The following is a 23,807-nucleotide window of genomic DNA, read 5'->3' as shown; positions in this document are numbered from 1 at the left end:
AGACAGGACATAATAGGATTAACCCACGGATGCCAAAGGGACATACTCGGACTCAGGTCAAAATACATGACACAGGAAATACAAAACCTCAAACAGGAACAGGAAACAACCTCAAAAGCCCCAGAGGGTATAAAAACCCACTCCATACATGTGCTCTTTCTCTTTTCTTCCAGAGCCATCTTTTTGTCTGGCCCTCCTTTTCAATAAACTGCAACCTTCTTTCTAAAGCAGTCGCCATGTTGTTTATTCCCGGCTTGGACTGAATGACGATGAAGACTTTTCCTTCAACACCAACCACAGTGGTGCAGGAGGAAGTGAGGGGGATAGTCATACAATATATGCCACCCACCACATTTAGAAAAAATTATCTGGAAAGGACTGCAGATAAACTTGGATGAGGACAGTTTAATTTAGACTTAGATCTGGCAGTTGCATTTCAGATGAGAACATTGCACCCTTTCCCCCTTGACTGAGCTTTAAAAACAGGTCTTCAAACTTAGCCCTTTTATGACGTGTGGACTTCAACTCCCAGAATTCCTCAGCTGGCTGAGGAATTTTGGGAGTTGAAGTCCACAAGTCATAAAAGGGCCAAGTTTGAAGACCTCTGTTTTAAAAGCTACATGATAGGATCGCTGTCTTTGTAGCAGGCAAACATTCAGTGGATCTTCCTCTTTAAGATCTGCTTCCAGGGAATGAAGGGCTGTGGGAAGAAATTAACCAGTGGAACAACCTGCCTCCAGAGGTGGTGAATGCTCCAACACTGGAGGTTTTTAAGAAGACACTGGACAGCCATTTGCCTGAAATGGTATAAGGTTTCCTGCCTGAGCAGGGGGTTGGACTAGATGACCTCCAAGGTCCCTTCCAACTTATTATTATTATTATTATTATTATTATTATTATTATTATTATTATTATTATTATTATTATTATTATTATTATTATTATTAAATTCTAATAACTTTTTGGGTGCCATGTGCTTCTTAAATACATTAAGAGTTCTGTCAAGGAAGGGCCAGGAAGATGACATTTTCAGCAGGTACAGTTTTGGGGATTTTTAACTGAAAAAAAGAAAGGCTATTTGTATTTGTGTGTGGGTTATTTTGGAAAATAGAGTGGGAAAATGCACAAGTGACCTTCACCTTTAAAGATAATCACGCACTGTAGACTGAAGATGCAGCTCTGGTATTGCTGGACACTGCTCAGCAATTCCTTGCCTTGGAATTGAGCCTAAATATCTGGTGCTCCTTGATCCAGAAATTGTGGCCTGCAGAACAGTGGCTGCTGCTTCTTATTCCCCACAGAGTAGCTTGCATATCGTGAAAAGGCTTCTAAATCAGAGTGCTCTTTCCAGAAAAAAGAGAACCCCTTTTTCACATAAATTAGTCATGGAGGATGAGAGTCTACAGACAAGAGCGACATAATTCTCAAACTAAAAATCCTATCCCACCTACCATAATAATGCCTCATCACAGGTTTAATTTTGCCTCCAGACGTTGTGCGTGCGCCAACACTGGAGGTTTTTAAGAAGAGATTGGACAACCATTTTTCTGAAATGGTATAAGGCAGGGGTGTCAAACTGCCGGCCCGCAAGCAGGACGCTTCATGGGGAAGCCACACCCACCCCATTGCCGGCAATGGCAAAACACTCCCGATACGTCACGCGACGTCATGTGACATCGCGAATTTGACATGTCTGGTATAAGGCAAGGGTCTTCAAACTTGGCAACTTTAAGACTTCTGGACTTCAACTGGACGTCCACTCAGGAATTTTTGTTTAGTGTTTTGGATTTGATAGACCAATTGAGAGAAGAGATGAACATTATTGCAATTATTGGATGAACTGGAGAGTATGCCATCTATGGAGAAGTCATTATAGTATGGAAGTAACGGACATTACAACTTTTCAAGGCCACTTGCTCAGTATTTCCCAAGTGGGCCACTTGTCATCAGAAAAAAGAAGAGGCTACAGCTGTCCTAGTTTGCCAAAATGTCAAGAGGGAAATTGTTTATACCAGCCTTATTTCAATTTTCCTGGTGGGACATGGATATTGCAAATGCTACCACCACCATCTCGCCTTCAGTCAACAGAGCTCTCAAATTCTGCCCAGCCCCTAGGACAGAGCACAAAAACTGCCCCGCCTACCCCCGGCCCACCCACTCCTGCCCGCAGAGCCACCCACTGCCTCCATGGCCCACCACAGATCACCCAGGTGGCCGTGCAGCGCCATAGCAGCCATGCCCTCTGCCCGCACCCCGCAGCATCATCTGCATGTGACAAGATGCAAGGGCGGACTCTTGTCCCTGCTGCCTGGCTGCCATGTCCTTGGCTGCGCTGCTTTGCATGGGCCGTGCCCGGGGGCAACTCTCCTCCAAGGGGGGCTGCTGGTGAGGAGGGGGTTGCGGGGGGAGGTGGGACTGGGGCAACGGCATGCATGCCTACAGAGAGGGCTCTGGTTGCCCCCTGTGGCATGCGTGCCATAGGTTTGCCACCATTGCCCTAGAGGAAAATTGCATTCAGCTGAAAGTTGCAACCCGTTTAATGGGCCACCTTGAAACATTTACAAAGTCTCATTCTTTTCAGTATAAATCTATGTGATGAAGACTCATTTTTAAATTATATATAATCTTCTGTTTTTTAAGCATAAAACATACATGGTTCAACTAATTTCCCACCAGCTGCCTTTTTTTTAAATAAAAAACTTTTCTTGATTCCACCTTGGTTCCTATCTTTTTAGGGGTTTTTTTCCTTCTGTCAAAAGCATGAATCAGGGAAGCAGAATAAATTTGAGTGAACACACTGTGCTTGAGTTATAGAAAGAGTCTTGATTGCAAATTTTCTGGCGCTCTAGAATGGAATTTTCCATGTTATTTCTCCTTTTTAGGATTCAGTGTACATCACTCCATTATGACTTGTCCCTTTCCATTCCAATTTATAAATGGAAAGGTCCAAGTCTGTTAACCAAGGATTAACATTTAACGAGTATCAGTTTTTTTACACAAATGCTTCCTTGCTCAAATGTAGCTGAGAATAATTCCTTCTTAGCTATAATCCATCAGTTTGTTAGAAAAAGAAACTGCATGCGATATATATTCCAGGAAACTGTAGCCTTAAAGAAAAGGGAGGGATGTAATTTATTAAGCAATTTACGGATTTACCAGCTTAAAATCATATGGGCAGTAGTTCACAGAGGGCAGCATTTCTGCCTGACAACCTAAAAAGCAATCCTGCTTTTTTCTTAATTTAGTTTGGTTTGGAGAGTAATGTAGTTGTGGTTCCCTAACCATCAACTCTAGCTTTGCATAATGTATGAAGCCCAAGCAAATCACACCATAATTTGCTTCATGGGCAGATTTAGGACTGAATAAATAACCATTTATTTTTTCTATTTATTCACTGAAAGACACTTTGGTGTAGTGGTGAAGGCAACCAATCCTTCCTTAAGGAAGAAGCCAGCTGGGTGACCTTGGGCCAGTCACTTCTTCCCAGCCCGAGTAAGGAGGCACAGGCAAACCACACCTGAAAAAACAGGGACTTGTCCAGGCAGTCTCGGAGAATTGGACAAGATTGAACAGAAAAAAAAATCTCTGAATATACAGATAGTCCTCAATTTATGACTACAGTTCAGCCTAAAATTTATTTTGCTAAGCGAGATAGTTATTGAGATTTGCCCTATTTTATGATCTTTCTTGCCACAGTTGCTAAGTGAATCACTGCAGTTGTTAAGTTACTAACATAATTGTAAACTGACTCTAGCTTCCCCAGACTTTGTCAGGACACAAAAGGTGATCACATGATCCAGGGACCCCGCAACTCTCAGAAACAGGAGCCAGTTGCCAAGTGTCTGAATTCTCATCACATGACCAGGGATATGCTGCACCGGTGTGAAAAATGACCCTAAGTCAGGGCTTTTCAACCTTTTCACCCATTGTACCACTTTTAGGATATGGCAACATCCGAGTACCACCAGTCGCCTAGCAAGGTGTCAAAAACTTGACCCCCCCCAAAAAAAAGGAAAAAAGTGATGAAGTACAGCTAGGCTTCAATTTACAACAGTTCACTTAATGACTGTTCGAAGTTACAATTGCACTGAAAAAAGTGCCCCCCCAAGCCACAGCCGAGTAAGACAGCTGCCTGCCCGCCCAGTGGCGCTCTTCCTCCCGTCTGAGGTTTTCATTGTTGTGAGCATTTCTGTTGAGGATTGGCAGTGAATGTGGGGTGGAGGGTGTTTGGTTTTTATTCCCCCCGTCTGCTATGTGGTTGCAGCAGGTTTTGGTCACTTCACATGACCCTGGGACACTGTGACCGTCATAAATATGAATCAGTTGCCAAGCATCTGGATGTAAATCACAAGACCCTGGAGATGCTGCAACATTGCAGCTGATCGGCACTTCTTCTGGGCTCTTCTGGAGCCTGGTGCTGATCCTGGTGCTTCCACTGAGCCCTGACAGCCCCAAAGAAGTGCTGATCCTGGTGCTTCTGCTGAGCCCTGACAGCCCTGCAGCTCCAGCCATCTCTCGCTCAGGCTTGTGCGGTGCTGCCACCAGTTCAGCTCATTCCCCTCCCCCGTTACTTCTCTAGGATGGTCGCGTACCACCTGCCAGGTGCCAATGTACCACAGGTGGTACCCGTACCACTGGTTGAAAAGCCCTGCCCTAAGTCACATTTTTCAGTGCTATTGTAACTTCAAACGGTCCCTAAATGAAAGGTTGTAAATCAAGGACTTCCTATACAGTACATGACACATTTACAATATTAGGTATTAGAAACTGTACTATAATCTCTCAATATGTCCATTCTACTTCCAATTTACCTATTTTATTTGCTGTAACTAAATGTTTCTGATATTTTGCCAGATTTTCTCTTTCGTCCCTGCTTATAAGAATATTTTCAGCACTATTCTCCTTCAAATATTGCAAGAATGTATTTTCACAATGCCTTAACTCAGGGGTAGGCAACCTTGGCCCTTTTGTGACTCGTGAACTTCAACTCCCAGAATTCCTGAGCCAGTGAGTTGAAGTCCAGGAGTCATAAAAGAGCCAAGGTTGCCTACCACTGCCTTAACTGGAACCTCAAATTGGGGAACTTTTCCACCTGTCAGCTCGTGAAGTTTTAGATAAAGTACTTCCTTGCAGTCATATTTTAAATTCTAGTGATCTGAAAAGTAACCTTATTTTAACTTTTTGTAGGATTGTTCATTTTCACAGGCTTAGTCACTCAGATGCAGCATCGCTTAATACACACATAGAAGAGCCATAGAATAGCAACCCAAATAAATGTCAGAACGGAATCTTCAAGAGGGTCACTTTTTATGTGGATGCACATCACATTTCCACAGGAACCAGCAAGGACAGCCATCAGCTCCTACAGCCCCAAACACGTATCACTTTCTTTCCGTGTGCTTAGACAGCTGGGGAAAGCAGCTTGATTTTTGGGACCCAGCTCAAGTTGCTTTCAATAGACCCTCTCTGTTTGGACGTGTGTTGTTTTTTGATATTGTTCTCACAGACTTCACTCTTATACTTTTGCTTGGAAGATTGTAAGCCATCCTTTATCAAATGGAAAGACAGGGCATGGCTATTTTGGTGTGTTTTTTTAAAGAAAAACTATTCAAGAAATTGGCCATCCTTTGCCTTGGAATCATATTTTTTTCTCTTTGGAAAAAAAAAACCAATCCAAAAGTGAATAAACAGTTTGTAAACACTGCAATCCAGAGTTTTAGAGTCCGACCTGCAGCAGTTCGTAGCTTACCAATCAATAGGGTAAGGTCAGTGGTGGGATTCAAATAGGTGAACAACCGGTTCTCTGTGTGGATGCCGCTTCCAGAAGTCCATTCTGGGCCTGGGCAACAAAAAATTAGCTACCGGTTCTGCTGAAGTGGTGCGAACCGGCTGAATCCCACCACTGAGTAAGGTAGTTTTCCTCAACTTGGTGGAAATATCTAGGATAATAGCCCTAACCCACCTGGAGAGTGCCAGGTTGAGGAAGTAGACAGAAGGGTAGATTAAGACTCGGTTACGATGCTCCAGTCAGCCCCCCCAAGCTTAATTTTAATAGAAGTTCTAAGGTTGAAGGTTAGCTTTTAGAACTTCTAGTATCTCCTTTAAATATTAAAAACTGCCTGGGAAAGAATGGGTTAGCAGATCAGTTCAGCAGGGTCTGGATCCTGTAAAGTAGATATATTTTCCACTTTGTTGTCCTTTTTAGAGTTCTTTTTAGTGCTTGCAATGTGATCCTGCAAACTTGAGAAGAAACCACAGTCTAGGTGAGGCATTGTCTAACCAAACTTATTGTTTGAAGTCTAAAAGATTTTTTTCTGAGGTTCCTCTCCCATCTAGCCCCAAATGACGGACCCAACCCAGTTCACTTCCCCACCACTGCTAAGACCGTCCCAACCCTACTCTTCCCCCCCCCCACCTTCAAGTATTTTTTTCCGTCAGCTTGGTTGGGAATGTACTCGAGACTCCCAACCTGCCATATGATTGAGCACAAGGCCCCTGCCTGATCAGACCATACTTCTAACTACACTAATTCCTTCATTCCCACAATGGACACGTAGAAGCTTCTGGAAAGCCCTGATAGGAGAGGCAAGACAACACTAGCCCACGCCCAATTCCCTCAGTAACTTTGAGATTCAGCAAGATAAATGAGATAGTTTGCGATTTCCAATCTTCAGTGAAGTAGTCTAGGTCATTTTAAAGCCACCAAACGCTAGTAACCATCACACTGAACGGCAGCTGGTCTTGATTTTGCCAGCCTTAAATCTACAATCCATTGGTTTCACTGGGTAATGGCCACATTGGCTGAATGCCACAAAATGTTTTGTTGGGGGGGTGGAGGGGGCAAACATCTGAGGAAGGGCAACTTTCTTCCCATCCTAATCTTACAAATCTCTTTCCATACTCCCAATTAATTGTTTTCCTTATCAATTAAAAAGCCATAAATGCTTTAGCCCAGCTGTCTGGACCGGGTGCCTTCCATAAATATCGGGACTACAGATCCATGAATAGGCCCAGGCAACATTTTGGCTGGGATTTCTGGAAGTCAGAATTCCAGAAAGAAAGTCCAATTTAACTCAAGTGAGCACTTTGGAGCTCTCTTCCAAACCAGCGGTCCCCAACCTTTGCAGCTTGGCGGGGGGGTGGGGATGGGGGGGAGAGGGCCCCGCCACTCGTGCAGCCTGGTTCCAAACAGGCCACAGCCCAGAGTTTGGGGACCCCTGCTCTAAACGATCTGCATGGGTGTTATATAGATGTCATAGCCAAGCGATACTATTTCTGTCCCAAATTTCCTCTGAAAACATTCAGCAGAGTTTGCTGAAATGATAGAAGTAAACCCTGGAGCGTAGCGCACGGTATGAAAAACCAGACTTATGTATGCTACAATTCTTTTACTTGATTACTCCTAACCATCAACCAAGAAAATCAGAATTAGAAACGTTTTCATCTCAGTACAGGAAAGGGGTCCTAAAACAGAAAAAGGAAAAAAACCCACTTGCTTTAGACAAAAACAAATGGGTGGGGGTGGGGGAAGAGGATAAGAGCAAAATCAAGAGAGGCATATGGTGTCGAACAGTTACCCCAAAAGCAATAAAGCAAATGAACGTCTGAAGGAAACATGAGAGTAAAGCAAATGATACTGGCCGGGAAGCGTAGGCAGGTGGGATGAGAAAAAAACGGGGTTACAGAGACCGTTTACTAATACATTGTCCATCTATATTAACCCTCTGATTTGGTGTTTCAAAGAGTCTTGCAGATGTGCAGAATCACGGGACGTTTTCAGTCATTCCGAACTCTTCCCAACACCAGGCTTCCAGTCCTCTGTGGGCACCTCTTCGGGAAGCAAGCCATGGATGGATTCTTCCAGCTAGTCATCTGGAACATGAATCTGAGGTAGGATTTGGGGAAAAGTACAGCAGCTGGATAAAACAACAATTCACAACCTCAGCAACTGGGAAGACAACCCTCCATTTTCATCATAGCCTTACAGACTTCACTGGCCCTCAGGACTCAAAAGAGTTGGCTTTGCTTAAGGACCATCCCATCTACTGTATATAGCCCAGGCCTAAAATTCTCTTTGATGGACAGTTTCACTTTCCGTGGCCTCAGTCAGCAAACAAACGACTCGCCTATCTTCCCAAGCAATCTCTCTCAAACCCCAAGTTTCTTCAGGTTTCTCCAAAGCCTTTTTCCATCTCTCTTTTCCGCAAGTCTAGGGGACATCATGTTCCAGTGATAAATCCTAGAGGTTAACGTTGCAACCGCCAGGAGGCTCTTCCCTCCCTCCTACTGCGTTTCTGTGCTTTCTCATCACAATTCTAACCTGCTCTTCTCGAGAGTAAGTTCATGTTCTGCTTCGTTTTCCCCTGACACTCGTACCAATCCAAAAATCTCTTTGAGTATCCTTGTTCCTTTCCTTTTTTACAGCACAACGTGCTTTTATCAACATCCTCCTCCTCAATAGGCTCTTCATAAATGTCACTGGTAATTCTGAAACAAAAGTTACGCAGCTGACCCAGGATCAATGCCTCTGAAACAGCTTCTAATTTTCTTGAAAAACAAAAGGCTGGCACCTCTGAACTCTGACTTCTTCCATCATCCCTCGACTATCCACAAATGTGTTCCCTCATTCCCGTATCTGGATTCTTCTGGAACTATCTATTATCTACCCTCCCTACATTACTCCTTTTGGCCTTCCCAACCCAATTGCACCGATTTTCCCCCCTTCATTCCCTTGGTACAGCAGATCCCACTTCCCTGCATCCAGAACAAACCACTCTGACCAATTTATTCAAGACCTCTCAAGGTTAAAGCACCAAACCCCAAGTGTACCTGGTGGACTGGGAGTCATTAAACCAACACTCCCAATAGCCACAGGAGAGTCAAGTGTTTCCATTCTCTAGCTAATGCTGGAAAAGAAAATCCAGATATTTCTCAGTGCAGGTAACATCTCTCCAAACTAAACAGCTAGGATTCCAAGAACCAAGAAAAAAATAGGGAGGGTTTTTCTCCATGTAGCCCCCCTCTCCCCCAGTGTATCAAGGATGCAATAGTTTGATATTAAGATAGTCTCTAGATATTCAGGTACTACAGTACCATCTAATTATGATATTCACTAAAATTGGCCAGCAGAAGGCCTTGGATATTTAAGTTCTTTAAGGTAAGTCAATAAAGCTTTTGCTCCACATTCAAGAGGCTTAAAACTGCTCATTTTTCAGGCCCCCGTGCAGATTTCTACAGCATTTACTAAAGTCTCAGTCAGGCATATTAAGGTCTGGAGGTCAGTCTTCAGCATTTGTTAAAGCTTCATTATCCAGAGTTTCAAAAAATAAAAATTAAAAAAAAGGATTGTGAGGGGAGAGAATTGGTCTATCCAAGGCAAGGCTACCAATCTACAACATAAACTGAGCAGTAAATAAAGCTTGTTCCCCAACCTTGGGGCACATTTATACCTACAGTATCAACTAAATGTGAAATAAAGTCATCCACGTGGACTCTAAATTAGGATCCTCATCACCAATGGACGTGGTTATTATTGTCTTCTTGACAGAACTTTTTTTTCATGTGCTGGTGACAGCCATACCTCTCCACCAAGACTTTTGTGTGAGCTTCCCATTGTCCTAGACATCTCCCAAAACATTCCTTTCTCCCACCATGTTCATAGCATTGGATCCTGTTGCAAGAGCTGAACAAGTACTGGAGTCTCCACAACCTCAGAACATCCCAATGCCCTTCTCTTGCAGGGATTCTCGACTGTTCCGTACTGGAGAACCCCTGTCTTCACACTTCACTTCAAGTAAATGTTCCTTAGGGGACTCCCTAACGTGGCACCTTTGATGCTTGAGCAGGTTGGCTCGGCGGGTGAACCCCTTCCCACAGCTGGAACACCGGAAGGGCTTGGTCCCAAAGTGAGTCCGCTGATGGATGATGACTTCCAAGGTGGTGCTGAAGCTGCGCCCACACTCACTGCACTTGTAGGGCCTCTTGCCCAGGTGACTGCGCTGATGCTTGAAGAGCTGGGAAGTCTGGCTAAAGTGCTCAGGGCAATTGGGGCATTTGTAGGGCTTCTCCCCTGTGTGGATACGCTGATGCCTTTCCAAGTGGGAGCTCCAGGCAAAGCTTTTGGAGCAATACTGGCACTTGTGGTTCTTCTCCATGGCATGACCGCGCTGATGAGCTAGGAAAGCAGAACTGTCCCCAAAGCATTTGTCGCAATCTGCACATTTATAGGGCCGGGCATGAGAGTGAGTCTTGTTGTGATGAAGGAGGTGGACCTTCTGGGCAAATTTCTCCCCACAGATGGGGCAGGGGAACGGGCGCTCCCCAGTGTGCACCCGACGGTGGCGCTCAAGATGGGAGGCCCACACAAACCCTTTCCCACATTCTTCGCAGAGATGGGTGCGCTCACGGTGGTGCCCCCGCTGGTGCCGCATCAGTGTCTGCCGACTGCGGTAGACCTTGCCACAGTCCTCACAGCCCAGGTGGGTCTTCTTGTGTTCCTCCAGCTCAGAGATCTGAGCAAAGCTTCTCCAGCAGGCAGGGCAGTTGTAAGGGCGCTCACCCATGTGGTTACGCCGGTGCTTGGCCAAATGGGCACTCTGGCTGTACGACTCCCCACATTCAGGGCACTTGAAAGGCCTCTCCCCGGTATGGACCCGCCGGTGCCTCTCCAGATGGGAAGCCCAGATGAAGCATTTCCCACAGTCCAAGCACTTATGGGGCTTCTCTGCGGTGTGGCCCTTCTGATGGTTCTCCAGGGCTGAGCTCTGGGCAAAGCGTTTCCCGCACTCAGGACACTTGAAGGGTTTTTCGATCAGCTGGGCGCAGCTGTGCTGCAAGAGGTGGAAGTTCTGGCTATAGGCTTCCCCACAGTTGAGGCATTTGAAGGGCTTCTCTCCCGTGTGCATCCTCCGATGGCGCTCTAGGTGGGAGCTCCATATAAAGCATTTCCCACAGTCGGTACACTGGAACGGCTTCTCCCGAGCGGCGTTGGCTTCGCTCCGCTGGCGGCCTCTACCGGCAGAATGAAGGGTCCTCGTGCAATCCGAGCAGCGCCTCTCGAGGCTTTTTTTCAAGGCGTGTCCACGCTGGGTTGCTTTGTCTTTCTTCACCACTGGAATGATCTTTGGCTGCTTCGGAGTTTCCCGTCTCGCTAAGGGCTTGACCCTTCTGGGCGCACTTTGAGAAGTACCAGGCCGCAGTTCCTCCATGCCTTCAGGTTCTTCTTCGTCCTCCTCTTCCTCTTCCTCCTCATCATGGTTACTGTTGTTTAGCAATTGATTAGCTGCTAAGACAAAGGCAAGCAATTAAACTCCTGGCCAACATCACACCCAGCCCATCTTATTCCAACTCCTTTAATTTGGTGTTTCATCACTGAAACAACCAAATTCCTGGCAAATGTCATAAGTGTCACTTCATTTTTTAAAGTTGTTTAACACTGTCTTATTTGCTCTGTTTCTTTATAAGCAACTTCACTACTTCTGAAAGGAATTCACAGATCTAAAACTTAACCAGTATTTAAAATAAGCCTATAGAAGACTTTTACTTCCCCACCCACCCAGCAACCATTTGTAATTTACAAAAGCAAAATAATTTTATTTTCATTTTTGCTTATCATGTACTGATTTAATAGTGCTTTAGGAGCAGCAACCAAAAAGGAAAAGGGGCTATATAAATATTTTAAATAAACAAACTAAATAAATTTGGCCAGTGTATTGGCAGTCTTCCCCAACCTGATGCTCTTCAGATGAATTAGACCACAATTTCTATCATATACTTTAGGAATTCTCCCGAACTGGCAAATGTATTACTGCTGTTATAGCCTAGTACACCAGGGGGCGCTAAAGTGGAGGCGGTTACTATAAGAATAAGCACCATTCCAATGTTATGCTGGGCCAACTAGTTTATTCCCTAATTACAATAGCTACCACTTACAGATTACAATAACAATTATATTCTGCCTCTCATACTTATACTTTCACCCACCCTTTTATCCCTTTTCACTGCATCTGGAATGTTTTTCCTGGACCCTCTGAGTAAAAGTAAAATTTCCACCATCCCCATCAAGCAGCAGATACACCAAACAGAGTAAGAGAATCAAGGTCCACGTTCTTGGGATACTCTAAGGCTAAAGGAATTTTTAAAAAAATCTTGAAACCAGGTGGCCAACATGGGGTTTGCAAGGAGGAAAAGAATTGGGAGAAATAAACTGAGAAGGAAATAGGGTTGGGCAAACTCCAAGAATGAATGCTTAAACCTAAGGGGTGGGCAAATATGGCCCTGTCACAACCTGTAGGCTTCATGCTGGCTGGCAAAGGGATTCTGGGATTCCACAGGTTTTTAAAAAGAGGCCACAGTTGTCCACCCCTGCTTAATATGGAGGACAAAAGGTGGGGGGGGAACCCCAAAAGGTGATTTACGATAAAAGCAGAAAAAGTAAAGAGGCTCCTGGAGAAAGACAGGTAAAAGACACAAGGAAGGAAGATGGAAGTGCAGGGCACAGGGCAAGTGACTTCAGTCTGCCCTAATGAGGGCATCCATCTTGGGACATAAGCGTAGCTAACACAGAACTGGAGTAGCAAGCAGCTAATAGGATGCAGGAAAGTTAAAAGCCCAGACAGAAAACCAAGAAGTAGCCTCTCCAAAAAAAAGGGAACCCCTCAGCTCTCCCACCTGTCCTACTTCTCATCTTCTTTCTTTCACTGACCAGGGATACTAACCAGGATCAGTAAGCAGCTGGAAGATTGCTTCCTGGGCAGCTATTCTCGCTCTCCTGCTCTCTGCCATTGGATGAGGCTTTATTCTCCTCTCTCCTGCAGGAAGGCAGCCAGAGAAAGACTGAAGGGCCTTTAGGCCTGGGAATGGCTATTTATCTAGTAGGTGAAGCCCACCTGGTGTGTGGTTTTTTTTAAAAAAAAAAGCATCTCCCACAGAGGAAATGGGAGGAGTCAGAGAGGGAGGAAGGATAGTTAAAGGTAAAGGTTCCCCCGCAGATGCGTGCTAGTCGTTTCTGACTCTAGGGGCTGGTGCTCATCTCCGTTTCAAAGCCGAAGAGCCAGCGCTTGTCCGAGGACGTCTCCGTGGTCATGTGGCCGGCATGACTAGACGCCAAAGGCGCACGGAACGCTGTTACCTTCCCACCGCAGTGGTCCCTATTTTTCTACTTGCTTTTTTATGTGCTTTCCAACTGCTAGGTTGGCAGAAGCTGGGACGAGTAATAGGGGCTCACTCTGCTACGCAGCACTCGGGATTCGACCCGCCAAACTGCCGACCTTCTGATGGACAAGCTCAGTGTCCTAACCCACTGAGCCACCGTGTCCCTGGGAGGAAGGATACAGGGGTGGAATGGAAGAGCTTTGGAGTAGCCTGTCCCACCTGGACAAGTTTTCCAAAGCTTCTATGGCTTTTTTTCAAAGGACATCTGAGAGGATCCCAAGAATTTAAACTCTGTTTTTTGATGTCTGTGGGGGGGGGGGGTGAATCAAGACCTTTGCATTGCACATCTAAAGCAGAATATTATCCTGGCTCCGGAATTCTGGGAGTTAAAATCCACAGGCCTTAAAATAAGCCATAGTTGCCCACTCCTGGTCTAAAGGAAAAGAAGCCAGACTTTTCGGAAATGAGGGGTCCTTGGTGCTCTCTGAACTTGCTTGTTTTCTTGCAAACGTTTCATTATCCCAACCAGGTAACATCAGTGCTAGTTTTCAGAAATGAGCCCAGCATTCAACTACAATGAGAAACTCGCTTTCATACTATGGGACAAGGTTGAAAGTGACACAACAACAAAAAAAATGAAGCAGGCGTATAAGCAGAGAGGACAAAAAGCCAGGAATCTTGTCTAAAAGATCCCTTCAGGGAGATGTATAAGAAGGAAAGGAGTCCTTAAGGAAACAAAAGGGGAAAAAAATTCACCTCAATCAGACAAAGGATGTTGGGCTGTTAATACGTGAGTGAATGAGGGGTTAGGGTTAGTGAGTGGTCAGAACCCAGCTTGTGGGTTCAATGTTAATTGAGTAAATCATGGTTTCTTTTCACCATGAATGAATCTGCCATATAGATCTTACTTTGTAGGCTCTTTTTAAAAAAAAATAGACCAAGTTCACGGCAACAGTTTTAGGCAGTGGTTTTTTGTTTCTTGATCTCAAAGCAAGTTCCAAAACCTGTAAGCCAGCTTTCATCCTCATTTCATGTAGGATACTTTGGCCTAATTTTTGATTCCCTCATATCAGTGTTAACATTTTCCCCTTTCTAAAAGAAAGTTCTACCCTATTTTGTAAGGTCTGCTTACAAAATGCTAAGGATATTAGGTTTGAAAGAGTTTGAGTTAAAATTATTTTTGATTTCTAACAAATATGCAATTTCTTAGCCCTTTTGAATGCTTGAGTAGAAATGTGGGGTATAAACCGAACAAATATAGAAACCAGTAGTATGGGATTTCAATTACATCTTCGTTTTGGCTAAACATCAATTACAGTTGCTAGCCCAAACATTGTTTGTTTGAAAGTTACTTCCAAATAAAGGAGGTGGAATCTAAACTGTAAAGACAGGAAGATGATGATGATGATGATGATAAAGTTGGAAGGGACCTTGGAGGACATCTAGTCCAACCCCTTGCTCAGGCAGGAAACCCTATACCATTTCAGACAAAGTTTTTCTTAAAAACTTCCAGTGTTGGAGCATTCACAACTTCTGGAGGCAGGTTGTTCCACTGGTTAATTGTTCTAACTGTCATGAAATTCTCCTTAGTTCTAGGTTGCTTCACTCTTTGGTTAGTTTCTATCCATTGCTTCTTGTCTTGCCTTCAGGTGCTTTGGAGAATAGCTTGACTCCCTCTTCTTTGTGGCAGCCCCTGAGATATTGGAACACTGCTATCATGTCACCCCTAGTCCTTCTCTTCATTAAACTAGACATACCTTATTCCAGCAACCATTCTTAATATGTTTTAGCCTCCAGTCCCTAATCATCTTTGTTGCTCTTCTCTGTACTCTTTCTAGAGTCTCAACATCTTTTTTACATCGTGGTGACCAAAACTGGATGCAGTATTCCAAGTGTGGCCTTACCAAGGCGTTGTAAAGTGGTATTAACACTTCATGTGATCTTGATTCTATTCCTCTGTTAATGCAGCCTAGCACGGTGTTGGCTTTTTTTGGCAGCTGCAACACACTGCTGGGTCATATTTAAGTGATTGTCCACTAGGACTCCAAGATCCCTCTCACACTTACTTCTATTGAGCAAGGTACCACCTATACTATTCCTGTGCGTTTGGTTTTTCTTGCCTAAATGTAGAACCTTGCTTTTTTCACCATTGAATTTCATTTTGTTAGATAGCGTCCAATGTTCAAGTCTGTCCAGATCTTTCTGTATCTTAAGCTTATCTTCAGGAGTGTTGGCTATTCCTGCCAGTTGGGTGTCGTCTGCAAATTTGATGAGTGCCCCATCTATCTCCTCATCCAAATCATTGATGAAGATGATGAAGAGTACTGGGCCCAGAACAGAGCCCTGGGGCACCCCACTACACACTTCCCTCCATGTAGACGCAGTTCCATTGAGGACCATACAATGAGCATGGCCAGTCAGCCAGCTACAAATCCATCTGGGGGGGTGATGCTGTCTAACCCACATTTTTCTATCTTGTCAAGTAGTAGGTTGTGGTCTACTTTATCAAATGCCTTACTGAAGTTCAAGTAAATTATATCCACAGCATTCCTCTGGTCCACTAATTTTGTCACCTGGTCAAAGAATGCAATAAGATTTGTGTGGCATGATCTGTTTTTGACAAACCCATGTTGGCTTTGGTGATAACTTTGTTTGCCTCTAGGTGTTCGCTGATTTGTTGTTTATTTTTCCCAGAATCTTCCCAGGTATTAAGGTCAGACTGATAGGTCTGTAGTTTCCTCAATCCATTTTTGTTCCTTTTCTGAAGAAAGGAACTACATCAGCTCTTTTCCAGTCCTCTGGTAGTTCCCCAGTGTTTCAGGATCTTTATTACTTGATTACTTGGGTGAATTGTTCAAACCTATATGATCTATAGCATCCAATTTGCATTCATGTAGATCTTGCAAGAAATTTTTGTACAGTCTGAAATTTCAATCAAATGTTCCAGTATTTGCAGATGTGAGTCTTACACAAAACAGGATTAGAAGTTCCCAGGGCTTTGAGTGAGATTGTGTGATTGCAATCCAGAAAAATGTCTTGATCTCTTTAAAATGAGATTTAGATGGAATTGAATGAAGGGAACCAAGATCCATTTGGCTTTTGGAACAACTCAACTCTGGAAATGACCAGGTAGGGGATGGGCTGAACTGCAAACAATTAAGCTCCTCAACCTCCTTTCTTTCTACTAAAAAAACTGACAATTGCAGCTATAGAAGCTAGAATCTTGCATTTGGAATGAAGGAACACAACCATATATGGTTAACTACACATAGCTATTCAAGGAGACCACTTTTAGACTTCAGCAAGGCACTCGACAAAGTAGACCACAACCTACTTCTTTGAAAGCTAAAAAAAATGGGATAGACAGCATCACTATCAGATGGATTTTTAACTGGCTGACAAACTGTACTCAACAAGTAGTCCTTAATGGTACTATGTCTACGTAGAGGGAAGTAAGCAATGGGGTACTACAAGGTTCTGTGCTAGGCCCAGTACTCTTCAACATCTTCATAAATGACTTAGATGAAGGAACAGAAGGGGAACTTATCAAATTTGCAGATGATACTAAGCTGGCAGAATAGCCAACACCCTAGATGACAGATTTGAACACTGGGCCCTATCTAACAAAATGAAACTGGGTGAAACCAAGCTTAATAGCAGTAACTGTGAGAGGGATCTTGGAGTCTTAGTGGAGAATCAATTGAATATGAGTTAATAGTGTGCTGCGGCAGCCAAAAAAGCCAATGCAATCCTAAATTGCATTAACAGAGGGATTCAATCAAGATCATGTGAGATACTAACACCACTCTATAAAGCCTTGAATACTGCATCCAGTTTTGGTCTCCACACTAAAGATGTTGAGACTCTAGAAAAAGTGCAGAGAAGAACAACAAAGATGATTAGGGGACTGGAGGCTAAAACATATGAAGAACAGTTACAGGAACTGGCATGACTAGTCTAGTGAAAAGAAGGACTAGGGGAGACATGATTGCAGTGTTCCAATATTTGAGGAGCTGTCACAGAAAGGAGGGGATCAACCTGTTTTCCAAAGCACCTGAAGGCAGGACAAGGAATAACGGATGGAAGCTGATCAAGGAGAGATTCAGCCTAGAGGAGCGGTGTCAAACTGCCAGCCCACAGGCTGGACACGTCACAAGGAAATCGCACCCACCCCATTGCCAGCAATGGGGAAAAAGCTCCAATACGTCGCGTGATGTAACGTGACGTCACAAGTTTGACATGTCTGGCCTAGAGATAAGGAGAAATTTTCTGACAGTGAGAACAATCAACCAGTGGAACAGTTTCCCTTCATATGTGGGAGTTGTGGGAGTTTCATCACTGGAAGCTTTCAAGAACCGGTCAGAAATGGTGTAGGGTTGGACTAGATGACCTACAAGGTCCCTTACAACTCTGTTATTCTGCTTCTGATTTATTTACTAACTGCAGATTATGCCGAAGAGACAGGATTATGAGGCAGGACCAGAACCTGCTAGTAAGATTCAGGGAACTTACTGAACTGTGCAGCTTCATTAGAAAAGTTAAAGTAGCACATTCTGAATCAATGAAGTGGTCCACTTTTTCCCTAATTCACAGTCAACTTTTCTATTCTGTTCTTGCCGCCTTCTCATTGAAATGAGCAAAGAGCAGTCAATATGGAGTTCCATACAGTATACAGACACACACTATTGTTGCCAACGCCACAGCCTCACACAACTTGTTTGCTATTGCCAAATTCATTTGGCACAAGGAGGCATCAGATATGTCCTCCAACAGGGCATCTAAGAATGCTGGTATTCATAGACATCTGATACAAATTACAGGGACAAAACAGACCTTGTGACCTCAAGATGGACATTCTAACCTTTCCTACTTGCATCCTGACATAACGACAGAAGTCCATGGCACGGATCACAGCAAATATTTCATCATTCCTTAGCCAGCACGATCACATCTGAAGACCAACACAGTGAAGGAAGATGATTTAAGTGGGGGAATGAAAGGACTACTAGGTGTAAAGAGCTAACAAGCTCCAATCTGAATCAGGAAAGGTACAAATTGTTTACTCTTCCTACACTATCCCCAAGCAAACCAAATCAATAATGCAGAGGCAATGCACACATTTTGGACTTGGATTTCTGGCTCAACAAGTCTGAGAACTGCTTGGAGTAAAGCCTATTCAGCATGTCTCTCCTAAGATGCAATAATGTACACAATGCTTTATGCATCCAAAAAAGTGCCCAAATACTGGCCAAAGCCTCAAACAAGACTGGAAAAAAAATCTGTCCAAAAATCACTCCAAAACGTAGCTCTCTGATAACTGTCCAATTAAACCTTACTGTGCTGATGCTTAATAAGTCTGATATTGTTTCTTTTGGAAAGCATGTGCCCTTGTTTCCCTTCAGGGTCTTTACTCTTCAGAGATCTGGGAATGTACGGTACATGTTCCAACCAATGACTATACCCAAGATCATAAAAGGTGATCCAGGACATAAATGGTTTATCTCTCCCACTACTCATAAGTCCACTAAATGGGCAGAACACAACCCCCATCACTCAAAGCATTCCTATTTAGAACACTGAGTTGAATAAAATCAGTGTGCTTCTTAAACATATCTAAGAAAGACACATTGTGGTAGTTCCCTGCGGATGGGCTCCAGCACAAGTCCAAAAGCTCGGAAGACTAAACCTCTGGTCCCAGTGACTGACACAGACTAGGTCCTGCAACATTATCCTGGGACATGTATATTTGCCTTCATGTCTAAGAAAGCTTAAGAACTTCAATACAGCACTTGAATGTATTACTTTGATAGTTATGGGATCAACTACTACTTTTCCAACTGCAAAAGAGGTGGAGATGATCTCTTACATCAATAGTCTCCAAATTTTCCAGCTCGGCAGACTGGTGGAGGTGGGAGAAGGGATGGTTTTGTGCACGCACATGTGCCACTTTCACAAGTGCAGCTTCATGTATACGCAAACATCCACCACTTCCGCATTCTGGTCCCAAACGGGCTATGGCCCAGATGTTGGGGACTTGTTTTACATCACATTCTCAGTATAAGAAGTCACACTCCCTTCTGCACCATCTTGAAGCAAATGAAGCAACATTCAGCCTGAAGCATTCTGAAACACAGAGGGGTCTTGGGGCCAGGAACAATTTGTATGTTAAAAGCTATGTTAACCTTCAACACAAGTGTTAGGGCCTCTACCAAATCTCAAACAATTTCTAAAGGTAAAGGTAAGGTAAAGGTTTCCCCACACATGCATGCTAGTCGTTTCCGACTCCAGAGGCCGGTGCTCATCTCCGTTTCAAAGCCGAAGAGCCAGCGCTTGTCCGAGGACGTCTCCGTGGTCATGTGGCCGGCATGACTAGACGCCAAAGGCGCACGGAACGCTGTTACCTTCCCACCGTAGTGGTCCCTATTTTTCTACTTGCATTTTTACGTGCTTTCGAACTGCTAGGTTGGCAGAAGCTGGGACGAGTAACAGGCGCTCACTCTGCTACGCGGCACTCGGGATTCGACCCGCCAAACTGCCGACCATCTGATCAACAAGCTCAGCGTCCTAACCCACTGAGCGACCACGTCCCTTCTAAACCATTTCTACTCATCCCTTTTATTCTTGTAACATCCTTATGAGACTAAACTGAGAAATGTGCAATATTGCCCAGTTCACTTTATATTGAGTGGAGATCTGGAGATGGTGGGGGAGAGGTGAGAGAGATTGTTTTATTTAAATATTTCCTTAGGGAGACCCATACCCCTTTTTTTATCTTAAGTAGGGTGAAAAGACTCAGCCCTTTCCTCACGTCTCATCAGTTAAATGCTACTGATGGCAGATAGCGAGACTGTCTTTATTAGACCTACGAAATCAAATACAAAAAAAATGAGCAAACTGTGACTCCAAAATAGAAGAAAAAGGAAGGTGTATACTTACCAAGAGACATTAGGGTCTCATAGCTTTCTTGCATAACATCTCGATATAGAGCCTTCTGACGCTGGTCTAGATACACCCATGGCTCCATGATACAAACAGTCTTCTCAGAGGCTTACCAGCACCTGTCAAAAAAAAATTAAATGCAGTGAATTTCACTGAAGTAGACTTCCCTTACTTCGAGCCCTCCCGATGTATTTTGCAGCCCAGTTGTATTTTTTCGCATCTTTGATCCAGTCTCTCATTCTTGTATCTGATCGGATCAGTGTTAACAAAATACTGTATTCCACAAGCATAAAGCATATTTTGTCTGACGGTGCAAAAGCTTCCAGCTTGTTTGGTTAAAACAAAAAAACAAAGGGGAACAACAATGTACTGCAGTAGCCACTTAAAACAGTGACAGCAGAGGGATTTACAGAAGCAGAAATTGCCTCTCCGTGCCAATGAAACTCACAACCATAAATACACAGAGAAAGAGAGCTTCCTCTTACACCAAAAGCAGAATTTCCCATACAAGGCCCCAGGGCAAGAGCCCATCTGAAGTGCTTTTCACACATCAGACTCTTGTAGGCATCTGGGGACCAGGCCACTAGTTTTGGTTTCCATGGCTTCCAGTTTCAATACAGAAAAGGTTTCACAGGCCTTTAAGGACTTTTGCATTATAGGTTTACATTGATTCCATAACTGTGTTTCCTCTCCCAGAAACAGACTCTGGATGTTATCCTTCCAAGGACAGACAGATGGACAGACGTGTGTGTGTGTGTGTGTGTGTGTGTGTGTGTGTGTGTGTGTGTGTTGCGAAAGCAGGATCTGCCAGACTTTTCCAAAAGGGGGGAAGCTTCCTCAATCCTCTCAACTACCCCAAGCAGTTTTTCTTAGTGTAGTGGTTAAGGCATTAAGTTACAAATGAAGAGACCGTGAGTTCTAGTCCTACCTTAGATACAATGTCAGCTGGGTGACCTTGGGCCAGACCCTCTCAGCCCTAGAAGGAAGAGGGGGGGGAACTATTTCTAAAAAAATAATGCCAAACTGCAGATTTTTTTTAATATTTATCATAGCTTTCCTTTTCCAGCTTGGCTTATTTCATCTCTTGCCCTCAGAGGCAGCTTAAAAAATACTTTTTTCATTTAAATCTACCTAACTGTCCAGTAGCAACAGACTCTTTACTTCCCTCCAGGAAGAAAAGGTGCTCCACTAACAATATATGTGAAACTGATGGCTATTTTGAACTACCCTTCCGTCCTTGCAGATTCCTGCAGCCCCCTGCAGCAGAGGCTGGCTATGTGAGTCTTTTTAGCAAACAGCCTGTCCAGCTGCAGTCAGCAGGTTCCTAAGAAAATGCCGTGCTCTGAACTTAAATTGTCTCATATCTAAGTTCATTCCCAGCACCGCAGCAAGTCCTGATCCAATGCTAAATAATGGGTAACTCGGCTTGCCCAGTTTGATGTGCTCTGAATCAGGTTGGAAAGAGACAAAATCTACACCAGCATTCTGACTTTGAAATTTTATGTCTGGTTCTTTTATAATCCTCTTGGTACTGAACAGATCTGCCTTCGTATCACAAGCTACTGTGAGAAAACATGTAGTTTTGCAAAGGAGCTCAACGTACATTTAAAAAGAAAGAAATTCATTCAGCCCTGGAAGGAAATTTTAAGCCATTTCTGCATGATCTTGCCCAGATCTCTTCAGAGATCAGCTGTACTTAACCTCCAGATAAACGCACACAGAAATGCAACCTCCTCGCAAGGCTTCTTTTATTATTTAAACACAAAAGGTTTTTCCCAAGGACCACACCTCACTGTGTAAGTGTAACTGTACCATTTCATCAACAAATCAAATGTACACAACAGCATCAATAATCATTCCAGGTCCATTTATTTGAATTGATGAGCCACCCAGGAGATTCAGGTGGCAAGATGCAATATCTTGATAAAAGGAGTTGGACATCCCCAGAAGTGGCAGGAAGATAACAAGAGAGAAAATAAATGCAATTATCTTTCCTCTTCCGATTGCTATTCCTGTAGTTCAAAAACTGGCCAATGCTGGGGTTTTTTTTTTAAAAAAAAATCACACTAAATAACAAATAACAAAATAACCCGTGCTCCTGAATACACATTTAAATATACCACCTGCTCCTTAATCAATAGGCGACTAGAAGACCGATGTCCCGAACATTAATTAGGGGTGTAGGGCACTGCAACATATGATGACCCCATCCGGGAGCAGCAAATTGGACCCCAAATCTGATCGGCCTACTACGCCTAAAAGCTCTTTGAATCCGGTACTTTAAACGTGGGGGGGAGGGCGCAGCGGCAATGCAATGCAGTAAGGGGAGAAAAAGATATCTCCCGACTAAGTGTGCAACTCCCCACCTCGAGGGCCCATGTCATACACACACCCCCGCGCCCTCACTCCCCTCCCGCCGCCCCCTGCAGCCCAAGAGCGTCCCACCACCGATACTCAATTGGGGCTCTCTTCTTTCCAACCCCCCCCCAAAAGGCACTGGGTTTTATTTCGATCAATGACTTCCCTCCCATTCCACCCACACACACACACACAAAACGCGAGGCGAGGGGCATCGGGGCCAATCCCTGCAAAAAATAATTTAAAAAAAATCCTCCAGGCCCGGATGCCGATTTGGCCCCACCCGCTCCTCCAGGATTTGCCTTTAATCACCTGCAATCAGCCTGCGGTGCGGCTCCAGCAAGTATGCAGGTGGGGCGGGGAGGGGGGAGTCCCTCTATTGCGGGGGGGGGGGGATCGGCGGCGGACACAGCAGCAACCGCTTAAGATTAATCCGGATGTGCAGCGGCGACTGAGTCGGGGAAACTCCGCCTTCTGTAGCGGGGCTGCCGAGCGGCGGCCACGGCCGAGAAAGGAGCAGCTTCCCCTTCTGAACAGGAAGAGGAGCCCTCTGGCGGGCACAGCCCACATCGGAGACCCCCGAAAGACGAGTCCCCGTCGGGGGTCTGGAAGGGACGGAAGCCTGGACCCGCATTAATTGGGTGGGATTGGGTATTACGGCCAGATACCTTTGAACCCTCAAATCCATCAAATACTGGATGCGTGCAAATAATAATAATAATAAATAATAATAATAATAATAATAATAATAATAATAAGAAGAAGAAGAAGAAGAAGAAGAAGAAGAAGAAGAAGAAGAAGAAGAAGAAGAAGAAGAAGAAGAAGAAGTTGGAAGGGACCTTGGAGGTCATCTAGTCCAACCCCCTGCTAAGGCAGGAAACCCTATATACCATTTCAGACAAATGGCTGTCCAGTCTCTTCTTAAAAACCTCCAGTGTTGGAGCATTCACAACTTCTGGAGGCAGGTTGTTCCACTGGTTAATTGTTCTAACTGTCAGGAAGTTTCTCCTTAGTTTTAGGTTGCTTCTCTCCTTGACTAGTTTCCATCCGTTGCTTCTTGTCCTGCTTTCAGGTGCTTTGGAGAATAGCTTGACTCCCTCTTCTTTGTGGCAGCCCCTGAGATATTGGAACACTGCTATCATGTCACCCCTCACCCTTCTCTTCATTAAACTACACATACCCAATTCCAGCAACCGTTCCCTATATGTTTTAGCCTCCAGTCCCCCAATCATCTTTGTTGCTCTTCTCTGTACTCTTTCTAGTCTCGACATCTTTTTTACATCGTGGTGACCAAAACTGGATGCAGTATTCCAGGTGTGGCCTTACCAAGGCATTGTAAAGTGGTATTAGTACTTCAC

At 44.3% G+C, this 23,807-nt stretch overlaps 1 protein-coding gene across 1 annotated transcript; it reads right to left on the bottom strand.

Moving 5' to 3' along the window:
• Positions 1-7,374: 7,374 nt before the first annotated feature.
• LOC308663574 (uncharacterized protein) lies at positions 7,375-22,866 on the bottom strand. Its single transcript, XM_081320118.1, has 3 exons — positions 22,762-22,866; positions 20,089-20,210; positions 7,375-11,284 (listed from the first exon to the last, which is right to left on the bottom strand). The coding sequence occupies exons 2-3, from the start codon at positions 20,174-20,176 to the stop codon at positions 9,711-9,713; spliced, it is 1,662 nt and encodes a 553-aa protein (XP_081176244.1). The 5' UTR covers positions 20,177-20,210; positions 22,762-22,866; the 3' UTR covers positions 7,375-9,710.
• Between the last annotated feature and the right edge of the window lie 941 nt (positions 22,867-23,807).

The sequence above is a fragment of the Vipera berus genome, assembly GCF_964194415.1.
Source record: "Vipera berus genome assembly, chromosome: 2".
NCBI lineage: Eukaryota > Metazoa > Chordata > Lepidosauria > Squamata > Viperidae > Vipera > Vipera berus.
This window is presented reverse-complemented; position numbering and strand designations above follow the sequence as displayed.